The following is a 19,384-nucleotide window of genomic DNA, read 5'->3' on the forward strand; positions in this document are numbered from 1 at the left end:
GTTGCACAAGGGTTTTCGAATCATCAATTAGCCTTTCAACATAATTAGATCACACAATGTAGCATTAGAACACAGGAGTGATGCTTGCTGGAAATGGGCCTCTTTTCCAAAAATCTGCCATTCCCAGCTAGAATAGTCATTGATCACATTAACAATGTCGAGGCTGTATTTCTGATTCATTTAATATTATCATTGAAGCAAACTGCTTTCCTTTGTGACCCCAAACTTTTGAACAGTAGTCTTTATGTACATGCAAATGATAAAACAAGTCAATCAAACCTGGAGGAATTTAACTTGCTGCATGATATTATCCCCTTAGGTTGTAAACTGAAGTCACTTATTTACATTTAAATTAAAGATATTTCAGCACAGGGTGAGGATGCAGAAAAAAACATAAAAACACACAAATTCATAAATAAAATGGCCAATACTGTTTGTTGTTTGTAATGAGAGAGTTTTGCAGAAAGAGACAGAATATTGAGACTTGACATTTATAGGTCATATGTAAACAAGTATGTACACATTTTAAATCAAATTTGTTGTATTATAAATCAATCAATAATTGACTTCGAACCGTTATTATTCCAACTGTTGGCCCACAGGAGTCGCTCTTTCAACAGCATCTCCTCAGTGCGGATTTTTTTTTTTTTTTTTTCATTTTTTTTTTTTTTTTTTTTTTTTTTTTTTTCTTTCCTCAGTGCGGATTGACGCATATGCGTTGGACGTAATGACGCAAGCACGTTCGCAGCCTAGCAGCAGAAAAGACGGCGTAAACAAAGCAGGCAGCTACAGATCAGCTAACGCTAAGTAGCTGACGTTTCGTGAGTAAAATGTTTACCGTGGCAGCATTAGACGGCATATCGACACGTTTTATTGGCGAAGACAGCGGTTTTTTATGAGGTAACAGACTCACTCATGTCCTGAGGCTGAAAACAAACAAGTTAACAAGAGACCGTTAACGCTAGCTACATTAGCTTCTGCTAACCTTAGATAACGGGATTTTGTATTTGTAGAAATTGGTGTGATTCAGGCTAACATTTGTCGATTACACATGGTAACAGCTACTTAAATCACTGGAGTTGGTTAGGGAGAGAATTTTAAAAGCTGCTAGCATTAGAATAGCCATGAAGTAGCTCGCCATGTAGCAAATTTAGGTCAAGAATCGATCAGCTGGCTAAACCAGGCTGGATAGCGGTGTGACGCTCCTGGCTGGATGACCACTTGATCGCAGTCGCCTGGATCGGACTGCGATGTTTAGCCTGATGGCGAATTGCTGCAACTGGCTAAAGCGCTGGCAAGAGCCTGCAAGGTGAGTTCAGGCGCAACATGATGCCACAATGTTTGAGACCTCATCCCCATCACACACATTTTTGTGGCAGTAGTTGACAACGTTGAGCTCCATCTGCAGACGGTGATGTGTTTCAGACCACTTCCTCACAGTCCATGTTCATTTTTGCAGCAAAACTTGAAATGAATGAGCTGCAACCACAGACAGATCCCACATGTCACTAGTAGTATTGATCTGCTTCATGTTATTGCAGCATTTGTGCAACTTTGGCTACTTTGTGTGACTTCAGCAATAAAAGTGACATTGTGATTTTCTGTTTTTATCTTTCTTGTACCGGCATGGCACAAAAGTTGGGTTTTTAAAAGGGCATTCTTGTCTTGTGATCATGAAGATGCCTTGGATTTGCTGTAAATGATGTGTGCCTATAACAATACTCTTTAGAGATGGTACATCTTTTGGGAACTTCGGTGCTTATTTTGGAGCTGAAACGATGACTTGATTTGTTGATGGACAGAAAAAAATGTACTTTACAAAGATTATTTAACCTTTAAAATAATTGTCAAACAAAACAAAACATGATTTGTGATTCTTAGAATGGCTTCTTGGGATTCTTTTCATGTTCTGGTATTATAAAGTTTAATTTTGAATCAATTATTTGAGATAATCAACAATGAGCTACCTCTTCTGTTCTGTACTCTCAAAGAACATGCTGTAAACAGTGTTTTAAGTATCATTTAACTTTGTGAGGCCCTTTCCTACTGTAATCACAGCATGTAAATCTTGTAAGTGTGAAGCAGCAAGACCAGCAAAATGTAACTGACGGTGCTTAACTCACGTGGTACTGGTGAGGCATCTGATCCTTTGGACTTAGTCAGAAATCCTCACCTAATCCTGGCAGCCAGGTCGATTCGGTGGGTCTCTTCCATTTGACCTGTCCGAGGGGTTTGTGGCGGTGTGGAAAAGCGGTTATGGTTTAGCAGTCAGTGGGTCGACGGCCTGCGCGTCAAGAGCCTGCCCCGATGAAGGCCGGCTGGCTCCAGAACACAGTTCGATGGATAGTGCGGCTCATGTCTTTTCGGCGCAAGTGTAAAAGTTAAGTATGCAGCCAGGAGACAAAGACGGGTCGTGTTTATGCATGTGATTTATCTTCACTGACTTGTCTTGTTGCTGTTACCGTAGGTCCTGGTAGTTGGCACCTTTTACCGTCTGTTTACTCAATGTTTGTTTTATATTTAGCGTATGTCACTCCTTCTCTTTCCAGGCAGCATTTAATGCCAGGAGACATAATGTAAGCCTAAAGAGTTGCAAAACTGCTGTTATGATTGCAGCATAGGCGTCAACTGAAAGGGGTTTGTGATGCTTTTTATTTATCTTGGAAAGGCCCAAAAAGTGTCTCTCGTTTCTTGAATAGGATTGTATAAGCAACTGTATGTTTAACTTCAATTTTTTGCAGATTTGTAAGGCAGGTTAGTTGTATCAAAATGAGGTCAGACTGTGATTAGATAGATAGATATTCAAGTGTTCAGCAGCTTACAACAAAGGTGAGGATATACTCTGAAAAACTTGTTGCACAAGACTATAAAAACACTTCTAATTTTAAAATCTATAGAAATACTAAATGTGATTATGCCAGTGGTTAGCCAGTTCATTTTTTCAAAAACATATGTCACACTTGCACATTAATATACCTGTTAAAACTTTGAAAATTGTTCCCTTTCCTGCTTGCTGCCCAGGTGTGTGTCTCCAGAGGTGACTGAGTATATTGGCTAATTCCTGCATCTTTCTGCAGAGGACTTCTAAACAAGATCATTTTATTCTTTCGCTGCTCTCACATGCATACATATGCCAATTTTCCACTTTTACCGTAAGCGAAATATCATAAAAGCAACTAGCAGTATCGCCTGGAGGAGCTCTGCAGCATCTCTGCTTTGTTCAGTTCGTGTTTGTTCGTCGTGCGACTGCTGCTGACTCATTCAGTCCACTGTGCACATCTCTGATTGCGTTGGTCATTCAGATTCTTAATTAGCTTATCTGTGCCCCCAAATGCGTCATGAGAACTAATGCCTGCTCGGCTCAAACGCTGCAGGCTGCCTCCGTCGAATGCAGCAGCGATGTTTGTGTACATATTCAGATTTTTTTTTTTTCCCCCCTCCTTCTTGTCTTACAGAAAAGTGACTCTGGTGATGGTTGGACTGGATAATGCAGGGAAGACCGCCACGGTGCGAGGAATCCAGGGAGGTTAGGACTCTTTGTTATGAATCTTAATAATGCATTGTCAGTATTCTCAGATTTTTTGTGCACTGTTTTTTGTTAATAATAGAAAAGTGAGCGTGTTCCCTGTCTTGTTTGCTCTGAATAAACTGCCTCTCTTGCTCTTCTGTGCCTATTATCATATATATTTTATACTACATTTGACTGCTTGCAGTTCTGCCTTGCTGCTTTTATGTTGTGTTGTCGTTATTACTTTTTAAAAATTTAAAAGTTGGGCTGCAGAAGCCATCATCAAAGCATGTGCTGTCTCCGCTAACACATATTTTTTTCTTTTTTCCAGAGAATCCCCAGGACGTGGCTCCGACAGTGGGCTTCTCCAAGGTTGACCTCAAGCAGGGCAAGTTCGAGGTGACCATCTTCGACCTGGGCGGCGGGAAGAGGATCCGCGGCATCTGGAAGAACTACTACTCCGAGTCGCACGGCGTGGTGTTTGTGGTGGACTCCAGCGACGTCCAGCGGATCCAGGAGACACGGGAGACCATGGCAGAGGTCCTCCAGCACCCACGAATCGCTGGCAAACCCGTCCTAGTGTGAGTGCTCTGGCTTTATGATCATGTGTATGAACATGCAGGGACTGCAAAAACAGAATGAGTAGCAGAATGATTGAGATAATGCGGAAATTGCCCGGCCCAGAGTCCAATTTGTGGAGTGGATGCACTGCAGGTTGATTCCTAGAGGCATCCGTTTAATCAGTAATCAGGACGCAAAGGACAGGCTGCAAAACAGAGCGTTTAAAGTATATTTTCAGGTACGCGGAGCGCTCTAATCAACAAACCACAATCAGCGCAGAGTCGCATTTCCATAAGATTTCCAGTGCTAACTGTCCTTGGAAGTGCTTTGCTTTCTCTTCAAAGACACACTGAGCTGTTTCTCCCAACTAGCTAATTGAGTACAGTCAAAAGTTCAAATTTTTCTTCATCAAATGAGTCTGTTTTCATTGATTTCTCTCAGGCTTGCCAACAAACAGGACCAGGAGGGAGCTCTGGCCGAAGCAGACATCATTGAGAATCTGTCGTTGGAGAAGCTTGTTAATGAGAACAAGTGTCTCTGTCAGATCGTAAGTGTTTCTGCACCTGTTGTGGAACCGCCGTTGAATGACATTAAGGGCATTTGGCTTGAGCTGCGGCTTCAGCCTGCGTAGACAAACACACACACAGGCTGCAGTCTGGTAGCTGCTTCCATCCGAAGCTTCAAAAACACATGTGCATTAAGATAACATATCTGTCTTGTATTTCCAATGCCGGGAGGTGCTTGTAATGTGTTGTCTCCTAATATGTTCCTACCCCAGGAGCCATGCTCTGCCGTGATAGGCTACGGGAAAAAGGTCGACAAATCCATCAAGAAGGGCCTCAACTGGCTCCTCAGCAACATTGCCAAAGACTATGAGGCCATTACTGAGCGCGTGCAGAAGGACACGGCCGAGCAGCGCGCTTACGAGGAGCAGGACAAGAAGGAGAGAGCGGAGAGAGTGCGGCGGATGCGAGAGGAGAGGTGAGGAGAAAAGATGGGAAGAGCAAATAAGTGCAGCAAGCGGGGACGGTAGAGCAAAATCCAAACATGACAGAGGTTAAAATATACATGTAGGAAGATAAATGAGGGCAGAATGTGTTTTGGGGATGATAAAGGAGGGAGGAGATGGCCGGAGAATAGTAAATAAAGCTTGAGACCAATGCAAATGTTAGAATGCCAAAGGTGGGGAGGTGTGCCAGCTCCCCTGTCTGCGGAAATATATTTATCCAGAACTCTAAGAGCCATAAAATATTCCTTCTGTTTGAAAAGAGCAAAGTGCTTCTCAGTGGTTGAAATGCCAGGTTGTACAAATGCAGTTTAATGGAATCAGGGCTCGGTTCGATGTGCCGTTATGCTTCTATCCGGCCACAGAGAACGGCAGGAGCGGGAGGAGGCGGAACGAGAAGGCCGGCCGATCCAAGAAGAGGAGCCCGACGAGGAGAACTTTCAGAGCCCCTTCCAGCCAATCGGAAATGTGATTTCTGAGGTGCGTAGCCGCTGCGAACGCACCGGGGGGGGGAGGTTTATTACCGCGTTTGATATTGCCGGAGTTGAGGTTCATTTCAAAGGGCTCAGGAATAATGGCTTTTGGCTTTCATGTTCTCTTCAGAACGAGGATAAAGAAAAGGAAAGGAAGCGGCAAAGGGAGCTGCAGGAGGGCAGCACAAACAGCCCGAAGGCAGATCGGGAGGAAGACGAGGACGAGGAGGGCAACGATGAAGAGCCAGACGATACGAGACAAACGCCAGAAAACAACAGCTCAGGTGAGCATTTGAGGATCCTTATATGACCTTCTTATCAGGAGTTTAGCTTAAAATTGTGGCTGTAAGTAGTCATCAAATGTGTGCTTGTTCAGTTCAATCTTTTTGCAAGTAGTAAGTTTCTGCAGTTAAAGTTCGGCGCCTCGATGTGAAGGCAGAGAGGATCTTTGAAGAACCTTAGCGAAAGCAGCATGTGGTTCGGCTTTCCAGCACGGGGGAAAAAGTCAGAGCTTGTTCGTACTTTGAAAGCAAATGATTAAACATGTGTTTATTTAAGCTATTTTAACATTCCAAATGAGATCCAGTCAAGTGAAGCAGCTGTCTGATACGCGTCCTCCGATTCTTCAGTTCTGACTTCGCCAGGGATCACGTCAAACACGCTTTAAGAAGACAACGATATGAATAATTAGAGGATAAAGAGAAGGCAGCGGGGAACAGTTTAAACTCTGAGGGGTGGAGGCATTTCACCGCTTTATGTTATGCGTTTGTAACAGCAGGATTCTCCCTCTGTAGGTTCAGCCTCAGCAGGCGAGCAAAGCAAGAAGAAGGCGAGCAAGCTGCACCTGAAGAGGAAGCACAGAGTCGACCCGCTGAGGACGGAGGACGCAGCAGCAGAGATGCCGACTCCTCCGCCTCCTCCAGGTCAGTCTGAGCTGCTGTCATGCTGTTTCTTTTAAGGCCTGCTTTAATTGCAACCCCAGTGTGGAGAGAAAACTCCCATTTTCTAGCCTCATTCCTTCACTCCTGTCGGCACTTTTAAAGCAGTCCAAATCCAACAATTTGCTCACCTTAAGTTGTATTAATCCCACACATTCAATGTTTTTCGCCTCCTAACCAGCGGGAGATGTGGGTAATAGGAGCTGCAGTGTATTGCTCGCAGAGTTGTTCAGCTCCACTGTCAACAAAACTGGCTGTGATAGCAGCACATGTGGCGCTGTTTGGTTTAAGCGTTGCAGGGGCAAACAGACCGCGGAGCTGTTAGATAAGAGCTCCGTGCGACAGGCTCTGAACAGAAACACCACCTACACATCACTGACACGTTCACCTCGCTGCGGCGTCCTGGTGAAGAACAGCTGGAAGGGCGCCGCCGCTCAGCTCGGCACAAGTATCCTCACCTCCGGATCGACAGAGCAGTTTGACAGCTGATGATAAAATCGCAGGAGGCGGTTTTGCCGCTCTGACCGTCACTTCACATGCTTCTTTGATAAAAGGCAGCGAGCCGAGAAAGTAGGCGGTGTCGCTTTCAAATGCCATTGTGCCATAGCTGTTTGGATCTCCGAAGATCGGTGCAGCCGGATCCCACTTTTATCCTCATGAGTGTGTCTTTATTTTGTTTGCTTTTAGTGGGATGGGCCACACCCAAAGTGTCTCGGCTGCCAAAACTAGAGCCGCTCGGGGACACGAGGCATTCTGGTAAAGCTGCCTGGCTCAACCCCCTCACTGTTAACCATCAGTTCATTTCATGCATTAACGAGCCCTTCGCTGTTCCACTAACTCGGTCATTCATCTGTCTTGGTTCGGATCAGTGTTTCCTCCGTGCAGAGAGGCACCGGATCAAATTAAGATCCAACTCTGAGGTCTTTGGGTTTGTTTGTGGTAAATTTCTGTGTGCTGTTGCAGAGGAAACACTGAACTCTGTCTGCCTCACGATGTGTGCTGACTGCTAATTAGTATCACAGACCCACTTTGCTCTTTTTTTCTTCTTCTCCTGCATCTCACCAGGCATGTGTTTGAATGTGTGTGGATCCTTCACGGCTGCAGACGTCTTAATCAACTCAAAGGCTTGTTTGTGTTTTCATTTCTCCCCCAGTCTTCGCATCGCAACAACCTCTGCGCAGCATCTTCTGCTTTTGTTTCCATCGTTTTGACTCGTAGATTATTAAACGGTGACTGTGTTTCTTATTTCCAGGACTCGGTGGATGTAGTTCACTAACAAAGCCAAACCTCTTCTCCTCCCCTCCACAGAGTTTTACAAGAAGCCTCTCCCGCCCGTCGCGAATAGGCCGCGGCCTAACGGCGACGCTCATGACGTCATTTTTTAACCTCCTTTACAGATTGAGAGCGACTCTCGACCAATCACGGCTCTCTCCTTTGCTTTCTTGTCTCAAGCGAGCGGGGTGTAGACAACCGAACTAAAGCGACGGATGCGGGAGCCGGCCAAGTGCAGCGGACGGAAAAAAAAACCCATCAAGTCCTGCTCGGAAGCCACAATTTGCTTTCACAAACTGACACGATTCAGTGTGAAAACGTTTGCCTGAACTTTTGATCCTGAACTCTTCACAAACTTTCAATTTTTTTATTGTTGATATCAGTGTTCGAAAGTTTGGACTCCCATGTGTCCGACTGAAATGCTTTTAATTGACAAAGAATGTAAATATAACTATATATGTTTGTGTCTGTTACTGAATAACGTATTTGTACACACGCCGCCATTAAAACGACCATATTTCTATCATTTATTTTTGCACTTTGAGATTTGTAGTGTCACGTGATCATGGATAGATAGAGAACTAGTCGTCTTAAGTGGCTTCTCACAGCTCAGTGCTTTCAATTTGACCTTTTTAGAGTCGCTTCTCTTTTTACAACAAAGATGTAAAACGAGGACGAGCCACAGCTTCTCGCAAATAGTGGCTGAGGAGATTGAACAGGTGGATATTAAGCTGCACTGTACTGTACATGGAAAAGCCACACTACATCATGAGGGTCAATCAGCTGGTTTTATTAGGAATTAATGTCTGTAATGGCCAAGAAAAGAAAAACACTAATTTTTAAGATCTGTAAAAGGGTACATTTTTTTGTCTCCTGCTAGCAGTATGACAAAAAAATCTTTTTATTTACTGTTTAAAATGTAAAAAAAAAGAAAAAGAAACATATTTGTCTTTCTTTGTCTACAGGGCTACAGATTTTTTACGCATTCCGCTGTTTACACTGTGTACGCGGTTTTAAAGTGATATTTCTCTGGAGGCAGGAGTCGGCCTCAGACTTGCTGCCTTTCAGGTGCCCCTGAGGTGAGAGCCGGCACTGTTGTTGTTCCAGCGTTTCTGACTCTGCCTGCTGCACGCATTTCCACTTTATAGCTAAAATTGCATCGGGAAAGAAAGCATAAACACAAATCTGGAACTTGGAACACTCCATTGCCCCAGTTAAGTTTCTTTGTACATTGGAAGAGTTTGTAGTGGGACGATAAGGGAGGAGGAAATATCCCAACACTGACACCTGGAACAGCCAATAGTGGGTCAGAACACATGAGAATATGCGTAGCAAAAGTACGAAATATCACTTCAAAACCACAGTATTGTATTTCAGATCTATAGTACGATGCTCACTCTCTTGTGTTTGAGCTAGATGTTTGAAAAAAAATATTTTTTCTACCCTGTTTGAATTTTGTAACAGCACAATTAAAGATGTTTTAAATATATTCTGGAGAGCTGGTGTTTTGCAGTATTTCCACACTGAGCAGCTGCTGCCGGATTCGAAATGTAGTGTTTGCTGCCGTGGAGTGTTTGCTGTTTTATTTTTGGCTCAACATGAACATCAGTTGGTTCAACAAGCAGCTCTACACCTGTTCCAGTTCGCCACTGCTCATGTTTATTCAGCGTTTCCGCTCGAGGCTCTCGGGGCTGGTGAAACGTTCAAATCAGGTTTTCTATTATGAGGCTTTTAATTGCCCCTCGTGCTGTCACTGTGTAGTACAGTGAGCTGTCTGCTGTATACACTTAAAGAGCCCATATTGTGCTTTGAGTCATCTTTGTCATTTGGTGTGTTCTGTATCTTTTCTGTGCGTGTGAAAGATCTGCGAACTTACAAAGTCAGAAGGTTCCACAGAAAACATTGATCCTTACCCGCCTGAAACGCAGCGTTTGAAGTCGAGGGTTGTTATCCCTTTTTAGGTTGCAGTAAATTATCAACATTATCATCAGAGCAGACTGGGCCTTTTGGTGATAGCCTTAAAGAGACAAGCGCTATGCCTAAAAATGTCTTTTTTGAACAATAATGTATGCAAACATATTCTAATAGACCTCAAAAGAAAATAAGAAATTTGTAAATGTATATCCTATGGGCTCTTTAAAGCATGCTGAGATATGCTCGGCACCTTTTAAGTGGATGTACTCTTGATATCGTTGAAAAGTTTCTGCTTAAAAGTAAGGCCCAAACATTAGCCTGCAACTAGCTAGCTTAATATGTACAGTTGTCATGCTAACAGCTGGCAAAATACTTATTTTTTTGTCAGCAGCTATTTTGAGATCAAACAGTAAATAGACAAAGATGTTACTGATGAATGGTCTGTTCTGTTGAGCTGCAGAGGCTTCGTTAATGTGATCGCCTGCTAGCTAAAGTCAGAAATGAAAGGCCTGCTTTTGCTGATGGCCAAATTGACGGTGCATTCAAAAATAGTGAGCCTGCAGGCTGTTAGCATTGTTAGCCGACACACATGTGAGCTGTAGCTAGTAAGTAATCCGACTTAAGTTTTACTCAGTTTAGTTTTACCTCATTTATACAAATTGAAACAACCTTTACTGACTACACAAGTCTTGAAGCAGATGCAATGTGTCGCAAACAGGCGCTTTTGTTTCTGACTCCAACAAGTACAGTCATCGTTAGTGGATTAGGAATAAGAGGGTGTGTTATGCTAACCAGGATAGCAAATTTGACATTGTTGATGGCGGTGTTAAGGAAAAGATTTCTATTTGACACTGTTAAGACAGAAAGTTTAAGCAATCAATGCAATCAAACCTGCACTCGAGGTGCTTAAAACGATGCTGCAAGAGGTTCTACATGGGCGGTTTTTGCAATGAGAAAATGCACAAATATTCAAAAGGCCCACAAGTCCCTGCAGTGGAAAATGGCAACATCAACTAAAGGGATTAGGGCTGGTTGACCAGACATTTTGGTGAAAATATTACCACTGTTTGTCAGGATGGTTTTAACAATCCGTCTTAAGGTGTACAGCAGCAGCTCACATCCAAATGTTCTTTTTAAAGCGTTCAAAATACGACTTTTCAAAGAGTTGGCTGCAGCTTTTTGATGCTTCAATGAAAGACCCGGGCATGGCAGAAACAATCAGCATTGTCATTTCAAGAAAACACCGCTTCTGTTTGAGAACTTGTTGTTTTCAGTGTGGTATTAGGCTGTTAGAGTGATATGAAAATATCAGCAGTGACAGATAAACTGAAATGAGACGAGGCTTTGAATGAGCGCATTCGTTACACGCAACAAAAGAAAAATGATTCAAAGTGGGGAGATCAAAACAAGACGGGAGAGTATCGAGACATGTAATGAACTTCCGTGTGACAAATCATTGTGGTGACTGATTTTGTCAGCCTAAAAACCTAACTATGCGTGTTTATACGCCGAAGCAATACATCAAACCTCATGCTTTTGGACTTGGTGTCTGGGTGAACTGAGTGAACCTGCTGCAGCTGTAAAACACACAGAGCCCGGATCTCTATTACTTCTCATCACGCAGTGCAGTGGGGATCTGTCACTAATACAAATTAAACTCCCAGCGGCAAAACATATTTCACTTTGGAATTAGACGGTATAGTAAAACAAATGAAGCTTCGCGCTAAAATGGGCCAGAAAATTGGGGGGGGGGGGAACTGACACCTGCTCCATAATGATGGATACCACAAAATGTTAAACTGCAGCAATTCTTTAAAGCATGATGGGCAATTTAACTCCCTTGTTGACAAAGTAATTACGCATTTACAAAGTGCTGATGCGAGCTAGCCAGAAACAGCAGGGAGAGGAATATTTGCCCGGATTTTTATTAAGACTTAAAAGTGGGGGAAGATTTTTCTTCTCGTGACGATTATAAATGAGCTTTAGCAATCTGTTTTTCCTCTAAAAATAGTTGTTTGTCTGCACTGTAGCCTCATTTAGACCTTGTCAAACATCTGTTAGCGGCGTCTGCAGTCGGCGTCTCTTACAAGCAGAACATTGCAATAATGCGCTGTCTCATTACTGTCCTCCCTGTTGTGGATGCACAGACTGGCTTCATTTAAGTGAGCGATGTTGTGACGCAGGAGCCCGAATTCAAGCAGCGACGGAGACGGAGAAGGACAGCAGATGTAGCAGTGGCCTTAAACAGGTGCTCTCTGCCATCAACTCCTCCCCGGTTCTGGCAATAGATGTGCCTCTCAATTGTCGTGCAAATCTAAGTGCAGAGTTTGACCGCGTAAAAATGTCCTGCTATTGAAACTACTTCAGCTTGACGTCAGGTTCAGTCCGTAAGTCATCAGAAAATCCGAACAATCCATTTCAGGTCGTGTGGTTTACGAATGGGTGACAAATTAGAGGTCAATAAGTGTAACAACACAATGCTTTGGCTTTCACAATCGCCCAAACTCAGCCACGTTGTCAAGGAATTCAGCTTTGCTCCTGAAATCACTCAGAAGGCTTAACAAGCTTCAAGGATGTAACACGAGACTCTGTTCAGCCAAGGAAAAGCTGCACAGGAAAGAAACACTCACAGGCGAGACAGAACTAATAATGCTCACGACACTTAATGAGGACAGAGTTTTATGGAAATTAAGCGCAGACACACACGAATGATGAGAAATGTGAATGAGAGGAGACGGAATCTTGGAGGTGCTGCGATGCTCAGCAGGAGCTGCTCAAGCTGTTCAGTGCAATAAAAACAAGAAAAGCACTCAAAGAGCGCAGTGCTCCGCCAAGGATGCTAAGTCGTATCATTTCCGACGGATGGAATCTTTAAACGATTTGTGATCCACAGCGGTCGATTTGTAGTAGGATCGCAATCATATGATCATCAGCAGGCAGCTGACGTAGTGTTCACTTGTTGTCATGGTTACAGTGACACCGTGCCGCTGTCTCACAATGATACAGAACTCTTTAACAAATCCGTGGATCCAGACTATGAGCCGCATCACTGCCCAAATGCAATCGACTGGTCCTTGTGTCATTTCTGATCTTCCCTAAAAATTTCGTCCAAACCTGTCTGTTTTTGAGTAATGTTGCAAACAGACAGACAGACAGACAAACCAACGCCGATCATCACAATACTCAGCTGTGTTCTTTGGTAGAACAATAACACACATTCCTCCCAAGTTTCTTTAAAATATTTGTTAATTTTGGATATATAATTAATTCAGTGTCACCGTAAGAGCTCCTAAAATATAAAACTAATTCTGATTTGTCACCCGTCTTCAAGCTCAACGATCCCTCTACAGTTGCTGTACTTTTTCTGAGACATTACTTTGCTTGTGGCAATGTTGCTCGCTATGTGCTTTTTCTCCTCGAAATTCAGTATTTTCATACAGAAGAAGACATTAGAGAGCAGATTTACACTACCGTTCAAAGGTTTGGGCTCACTCAGAAATGTTTTCTGATTTTTGAAAGAAAATAAGTATTTTTCAATGAAGATAACTCCGAATGAATCAGAAATACAGTCTAGACATTGTTAATGTGGTAAATGATTATTCTAGCTGAAATGGCTGATTTTAAATTCAGTATCTGCATAGCGGCACAGAGGAGCAACAAATGTGTAAATATAGAGGAGTAAGAAAAATATATAAATCTGTTAAAATGAAGAAATAAATGTGTAAATATAAAGAGGACTAAATTAAAAAAAATGTAAAAATTTCCTTTATATTTCCATTTTTTCCTCTTTATATTTAGACATTTATTTCCTGATATGTTAACAGATTTGTTTTTCATTTATTCTTTCATTTATTCTTCTTTATATTTACACATTTATTTCCTTTTTTTAAGCAAATTTATCTTTTATTATGGCACTCCTGTGATTCCATAGCTTAAAGGGGCCATATTATGCATTTTTTATGTAGTTATCATAGTTGCATGACCCTGGTGTGTCTAGAGACCCACAGAATATGAGAAAAGACCACCTCTGTGTTTCTTTTTTTAAAATTCAGAGATCAGAAATGTTGTCTCTAAATGAGTTCTTAGGTTTGCAGCCTGTAGTGATGTGAAAAATGGAACAGAAATGATTAAATATGCCTTCTGGGGACATGCAAGAGTTCACTTAAAGTTTAAAAGGGTGTAATATGGGGCCTTTAAGGGTTGTAAAAACACCAGAAAGCAGTGGGAAATTTTGTTAAACAAAGCTGGATATTTCTTTTTTTCTGCTGTAACAGTGCAGGTGGTTTGTAAAATGAAAGGTCAGGTGTATTAGACATTCAAACCTCTGTAGATAAAACAAGCAAAGCCATGTTAGCTACTCTTTTTGAAAGGGGTATTTCACAGGAGCCATATTTTTTGAAACCACTGCGACATCTTTCATGCTGTGCTCAGATCTCCCCTCAATCAGAAAGTGTCCATTTCTTTATTCTTCCGATTATTCCAAATAAAACACATCATCTTTCCTGGGAACGACCTCCAGCAGCAGGGGTTTAAACAGCCAGGGCTTTCACGAGCGGGGAATGGCTTGAATCACTGTTGTGTTAAATCACTTGGCAGCAGCGAGCAGCAAAAGGGCCGTGAACTGAGATGAAATCTTTGTGGGCAGGAGTTGTGCTACTGCCGGCCGGGCCACCATTCATTTGGAGATGTTGCATGCAGCAGGGTTGGATGAGGCCTCATGCTGCCCTCCAGGGCTGCCCTCGCTCTCTGTGGCAGCGTTAATAACATCAGGTAATATCGCTGCTCGCGCTGAGAGGAATTGTTCGACTCAGCGCTCATTGACTCCTGACATCTTGAACACATACACAGCAGCAAAGTCTTTTTGTGAAAGTTATTATCCAGCTTTTTAGTGAGAATTTCTGTATAACCACTCAATCCCATTCAAACAGTTCACATCACATTAGAAGTCAAACCAGCGTAGATGCATTTAGAGCAGGGGTGTCAAACATGTGGCCCACGGGCCAAAACCGGCCCGCCAGAGGATCCAATCCGGCCAGTGAGACAACTTTTAAAGTCAATAAATTGTTTTGATCATAAAGTAAAATACTCTCTCATTGTTCTTTTGTCATTTTCTGTCTCATTTTTGTCATATCTTGTCTTGTTTTTTGTTGTTTTTTGTCTGACTTTTGTCGTTTGTCTCATGTTTTTGTAATTTTGTTTCTCGTTTTTGTTGTTTTGTGTTTCCTTTTTGTCATTTTGTGTCTCATTTTTGTAATATTTTGTCTTGTTTTTTTGTTGTTTTTTTGTCTGACTTTTGTCGTTTGACTCATGTTTTTGTAATTTTGTTTCTCGTTTTTGTTGTTTTGTATTTCCTTTTTGTCATTTTGTGTCCCATTTTTGTAATATTTTCTCTTGTTTTTTGTCTGACTTTTGTCGAGTCTCATGTTTTTGTTGTTTGTCTCATGTTTTTGTCATTTTGTGTTTCCTTTTTGTCTCGCTTGTGTTTTGCTTTATTCGTCGTTTTGTATGGCGTTTTTGTCATTTTGTATTTTTTTGTGTTGCCGGTCTAGTTTTTGGCCATTGTGTTTCTTGCTTTTGTCATTTTTTTTCTCGTTTTTTTTTGTCCTTTTTCCATTTTTTTGTCGCTTTGTAACTATTTTGTCAAATTTTTTGTCTCTTGTTTTCATGTCGTTTGTCCATTTTTTGTCGTTCTGTTTTATCACTTTTTTCATTTTGTGTTTTGTTTTTGTAATATTTTGTCTGGGGTTTTTTTTTGTTTTTTTGTCTAACTTTTGTCATTTATCTCATGTTTTTGTCCTTTCGTTTCTTGTTTTTGTCGTTTTGCGTTTCCGTTTTGTCATTTTGTGTCCCATTTTTGTAATATTTTGCGTGGTTTTTGTTGTTTTTTGTCTTTAACACCAAATGATCATCACACACTTGAGAAAAGGAGTCAGTGATCTTGTTGATTTCAACTGAAGTCAGAAAAAGCATCAACTTCAGTAACATTGTTTACCTTCCAACATGACTCATAGTTCTCCCTGAAGTTTAATTATCATCTGTTTCTCTTTTCCTGTCAGGAGCTGCGTCACAACATTGTTAACGATCATTTAAACAGGCTTCTGTTTCTGTTCAAACCCTCTAAATTCTTGGATTTCAGTACATCTGTTGATCTCACAGAGCAAACTTATTGAAGCTTCTTTTCAGACTTCACATACTGATCATGCATTTCGTGAGTCTCCCCATATGTTCTTTTCTTGTATCCTTATATAATCAGTGCTCTTGATTTGCTGAGTTTTTACTCTCCTAAATAATTACCATCATTTTATTTTAGCTGCTATGATTGTATGTTTCAGCACCTCTATTAAATATAAGCATGTGAAGCTGGTCTGCTTAGACATCGCTTGGTTCTTACTAATGACAAACTATTTAAGGAAATTTTCGGTGAAATAAAACAACATATTTGTCACCTAAAGATTTGGTAAGAATAGCGAAATATAGAATAGCTCCAGACAAACATAAGTTGTGTGTGACAAAAACGTCAAAAAATGTGGTTAAAATAGTGCAAAAATATTGTATCTGAAGCATCCTGTAAGGTTAAATTCATCTTAAAGGTCCCACATTGTGCTTCCTTCCAGCAAATGGATATTGAACAATGTCCCCAGGATGTTGTGTTTATTTTTCATAAAATCTCAAGCTACTAGAAATGGGTTAATTTTACCATTTGTACCATCACTGCATCACAATTGATGTTACTCCTGAGCTTAAAGCCCGTTTCAGTGTCTGCAGCTTTTAATGCAGCTGACCTTCTGCTGTCCACGCCCCCTTCAGGAAGAAGATTCTCTCTGCAATCGGGCACACAATCAAAACTAATGGTAAGGTTAGCCACGTTAGCAAGACAATGTGCTGCAGATTTTACTCTTGTAGTGTAGTTATCTACTAGGAGTTCAGTTCCTCAGTTGCTGGCAGTGCATGAAGACTCCTGTGTTCACTCTTCCAGCCAACAGAAGAACATTTGATGAGTTTTGAGACATTTTGAAATCAGCAGAAGAAACTCGAGAAAGTAAACAAAGCTGGTGGACTGTGAGGCAGTTCTGATGTTGTTCTGAATGGCTCACCTTTCTAGCCTGAGGCAGCAATGGGGACAGGATTAGACAGAGAATATTGGCTCATTAGGTGTTTGGTTAGCCTAGCCGCGCTAGACAACCCATGGCAAAGAATTTAATTCTCTGCCAGGGTGGGTCTAGTTACCCTCGGTAAGCCTCGAGGTTGGATGCTCCTAAAACTGGCCGACGAATCACCATGAAGTGTAGAGTCAGAAGGCGGGCGTAACTAAGTGAGGACAGAGGCGCGGCGATTCTGACCGAAACAACCGGAAACAACTAGCCTAGCCACGCTAGACAACCCACGGCAACGAATTTAATTCTCTGCCAGGGTCGACAACAAAAACGACAACAGTCGTTGAGCTCCATTAGCACCCACTCTGAATAATCTTTCTGTTAACATGTCTGTAATATACTTGAGCTTCACCCATTGACAGTATAAATAAGGCTTCACCGAACTCCCGCATCCTCTGATTTCCGGCGCTCTAGTAACTACGTCAGCCTATTCGTTGCGCTGATTGGTTGTATACCTACCCAATTGCTGCAGAGTGATTTGAAAGACAACCTTTTAGCCCGCCTCCTTCCCTGTCGAGAGTTCCTAGACCCTTGTGTCTTCAGAGCTGGGGCTAGGCTAGTGTGGCTAGGCTAGTGTTTGGTAGCATTTCGGTCAAATCCTTACTAGCTTGTAAAGCTGGGGGGGGCTATCTAGTTGTGGATTTTTACACATTTAAGTTTAAAACAACCACAAAACATTATAAAAAACGAAACCATTTTCACCATTTGGAGCCTTTAAGTCTGAAAACAGAACATGACTTTTGGCGTTCTTTCACAGAAAAAAGTTAGCTGAGATTTGAGCTCCCCCGTTAAATCTGATGACTTGGTTTGAGCCAATCATCCCACCTGTGCAGGTTTCACCCACCGGTAAGTGCTTTTACTCCTTTCTTTTACGAGCATCAAGACACAGGCAACTAAACCAGAGGGAAATTTAGGAAATCAGCTTTGCTCCGCAGGAGTATTTTCCTGACTGGTATTGTTATTTTGAGAGCGCGACCTTGTTTTCACCTCCTCTCTGAGAGCCAAAGTCACGGAGCAATTAGAGCGGGAAGAGGAAGAAAAAGTGTTGGTGTAAAGTCGGGGGTGTCTGGGTGTTCCTGTGGTTTCCTTTAATGAATTACTAAAACACTACGGTTTAAAGTGTACGAGCTACATAGGGGAAAAAAATGCTAAAATACACAACGTAAGCTCAGAAAATGTGGATTTCTAAATGCCACTGCTAATGCTGACATCTAATTCTACTTGTTACCTCCATCACATCTGCTTCTACTTCATGTGTAATTGAAGATAATATAAAGAAGCCCCAGAGGTTATGATAAAATTGTTGCAGGCTTCTCTTTTCCTCTGCAGGGATCAATATTTGACCAACAGGATGCCTCTTAACTCCAACTTTTGCCTTTACGCTTCAGTTTCTAGTCTTCCAGGCAAATTGGCAGTTGATCAAAATCACACCACGACGCCTACCTGCTGTGACCCGTCGGCCGGTGCTATCATGAATGCGGTGAAGCTTTTTGTTTGTTTTTTTCTGAATCGCAATTTGCTCGGCAGCTCCAGGTGCTGCTTTGGACTGTGCAGCTCAGGTATGATGCAACTGGCAGAGGTGGAAAGTAACCGTCCATTCGCTCAAGTGCCGGACTGAAGCACAGTTTGAGTGTTTCCATTTATGCCCCTCTTATCTTCTACTTCAGCACATTTCAGAGGAACATTTTATCCTCTGTCTTCCATTACACCGATCTGAAAGCTGCCCCTCATTTTTCAAATTAGGATTAAATGCTGCAAGTCTATAAGAAACTGCCTGTTAAAGACTGATTCCCAAACTTTCTATCTTGTCAGGCTTCAGTTGTGAGCAGCTCCAAAAGGTAAAAATGTCCAATAATTTTGCAAGAAATCAAAGCTTTGAGAGTTCCCAGTTACTGCTCCATTAATCATTTGACAACCTCTGAGATTCATCTTGTGGCCCTTGGATGTGGCCCAACTCCAGGCGGAGAACAGCTGGACTAAACTGCCCCTTTTAGATATAAAGTGGTTAAAACTGCTGACAAATTAAAGGAAAACCCTGAATAAATGAAAACAGCGCTATGAATACAAATGCTGTTTCTGATTTTGTATCATGATGACAACAAGAAAGGATTGAAGTGACTTTGAAAGAGGTTCACTGTTGGGGCACAGATGGCAGGAGCTTCAGCGACGTAGTTTTCTGAACTTGCTAATGTTTCGATAGGAATAGTGACAAAACATTTAGATCTATGGGAAAGACATCTGTAGGTAGGTTTGGAAATTATGCTTGTCCAGTTTGATGAGTGAGGTCTGCGTGCTTTAGCGTGATTTATAAGGTGGCAATGAAGGAAATGAGGAGCAAGATCAGCGCGTCGACAATAACACAAAAAGGGTTATTACGGTAGGAACGCAGTAAAAAAACGCCCCGTTTCTTGGCAGAGTAATGAGAGATTTTCTTTTGGATACATTTTTGTTCCATCCCTCCAGTTCCACAAACTTGGAGAACAAATGCAAAGCAGCACTGGCTCTCTTCTCGTGGCACAAAGTGGTCAGAACACCTAACGGAGACGCTTTTTGTTGGT

General features: G+C 42.0%; 1 protein-coding gene across 3 annotated transcripts; it reads left to right on the plus strand.

The window, feature by feature from the left end:
- The first annotated feature begins 718 nt into the window (after positions 1–718).
- arl13b (ADP-ribosylation factor-like 13b) lies at positions 719–9,247 on the plus strand. Of its 3 annotated transcripts, none has more exons than XM_022214784.2 (10): positions 719–1,309; positions 3,456–3,526; positions 3,840–4,089; positions 4,511–4,616; positions 4,848–5,050; positions 5,441–5,555; positions 5,679–5,832; positions 6,343–6,471; positions 7,174–7,242; positions 7,795–9,247. In XM_022214784.2, exons 1-10 carry the CDS (start codon positions 1,251–1,253, stop codon positions 7,869–7,871), a joined length of 1,233 nt encoding a protein of 410 aa, XP_022070476.1. In that variant the 5' UTR covers positions 719–1,250; the 3' UTR covers positions 7,872–9,247. The 3 variants fall into 3 exon arrangements, with proteins under 3 accessions (XP_022070476.1, XP_022070477.1, XP_022070478.1); XM_022214785.2 differs by having other exon boundaries at positions 7,939–9,247; XM_022214786.2 differs by lacking the exon at positions 7,174–7,242 and having other exon boundaries at positions 7,939–9,247.
- The last annotated feature ends 10,137 nt before the right edge of the window (positions 9,248–19,384 follow it).

Source organism: Acanthochromis polyacanthus, chromosome 22 (assembly GCF_021347895.1).
Source record: "Acanthochromis polyacanthus isolate Apoly-LR-REF ecotype Palm Island chromosome 22, KAUST_Apoly_ChrSc, whole genome shotgun sequence".
In the NCBI taxonomy this organism is placed as follows: Eukaryota; Metazoa; Chordata; class Actinopteri; family Pomacentridae; genus Acanthochromis; species Acanthochromis polyacanthus.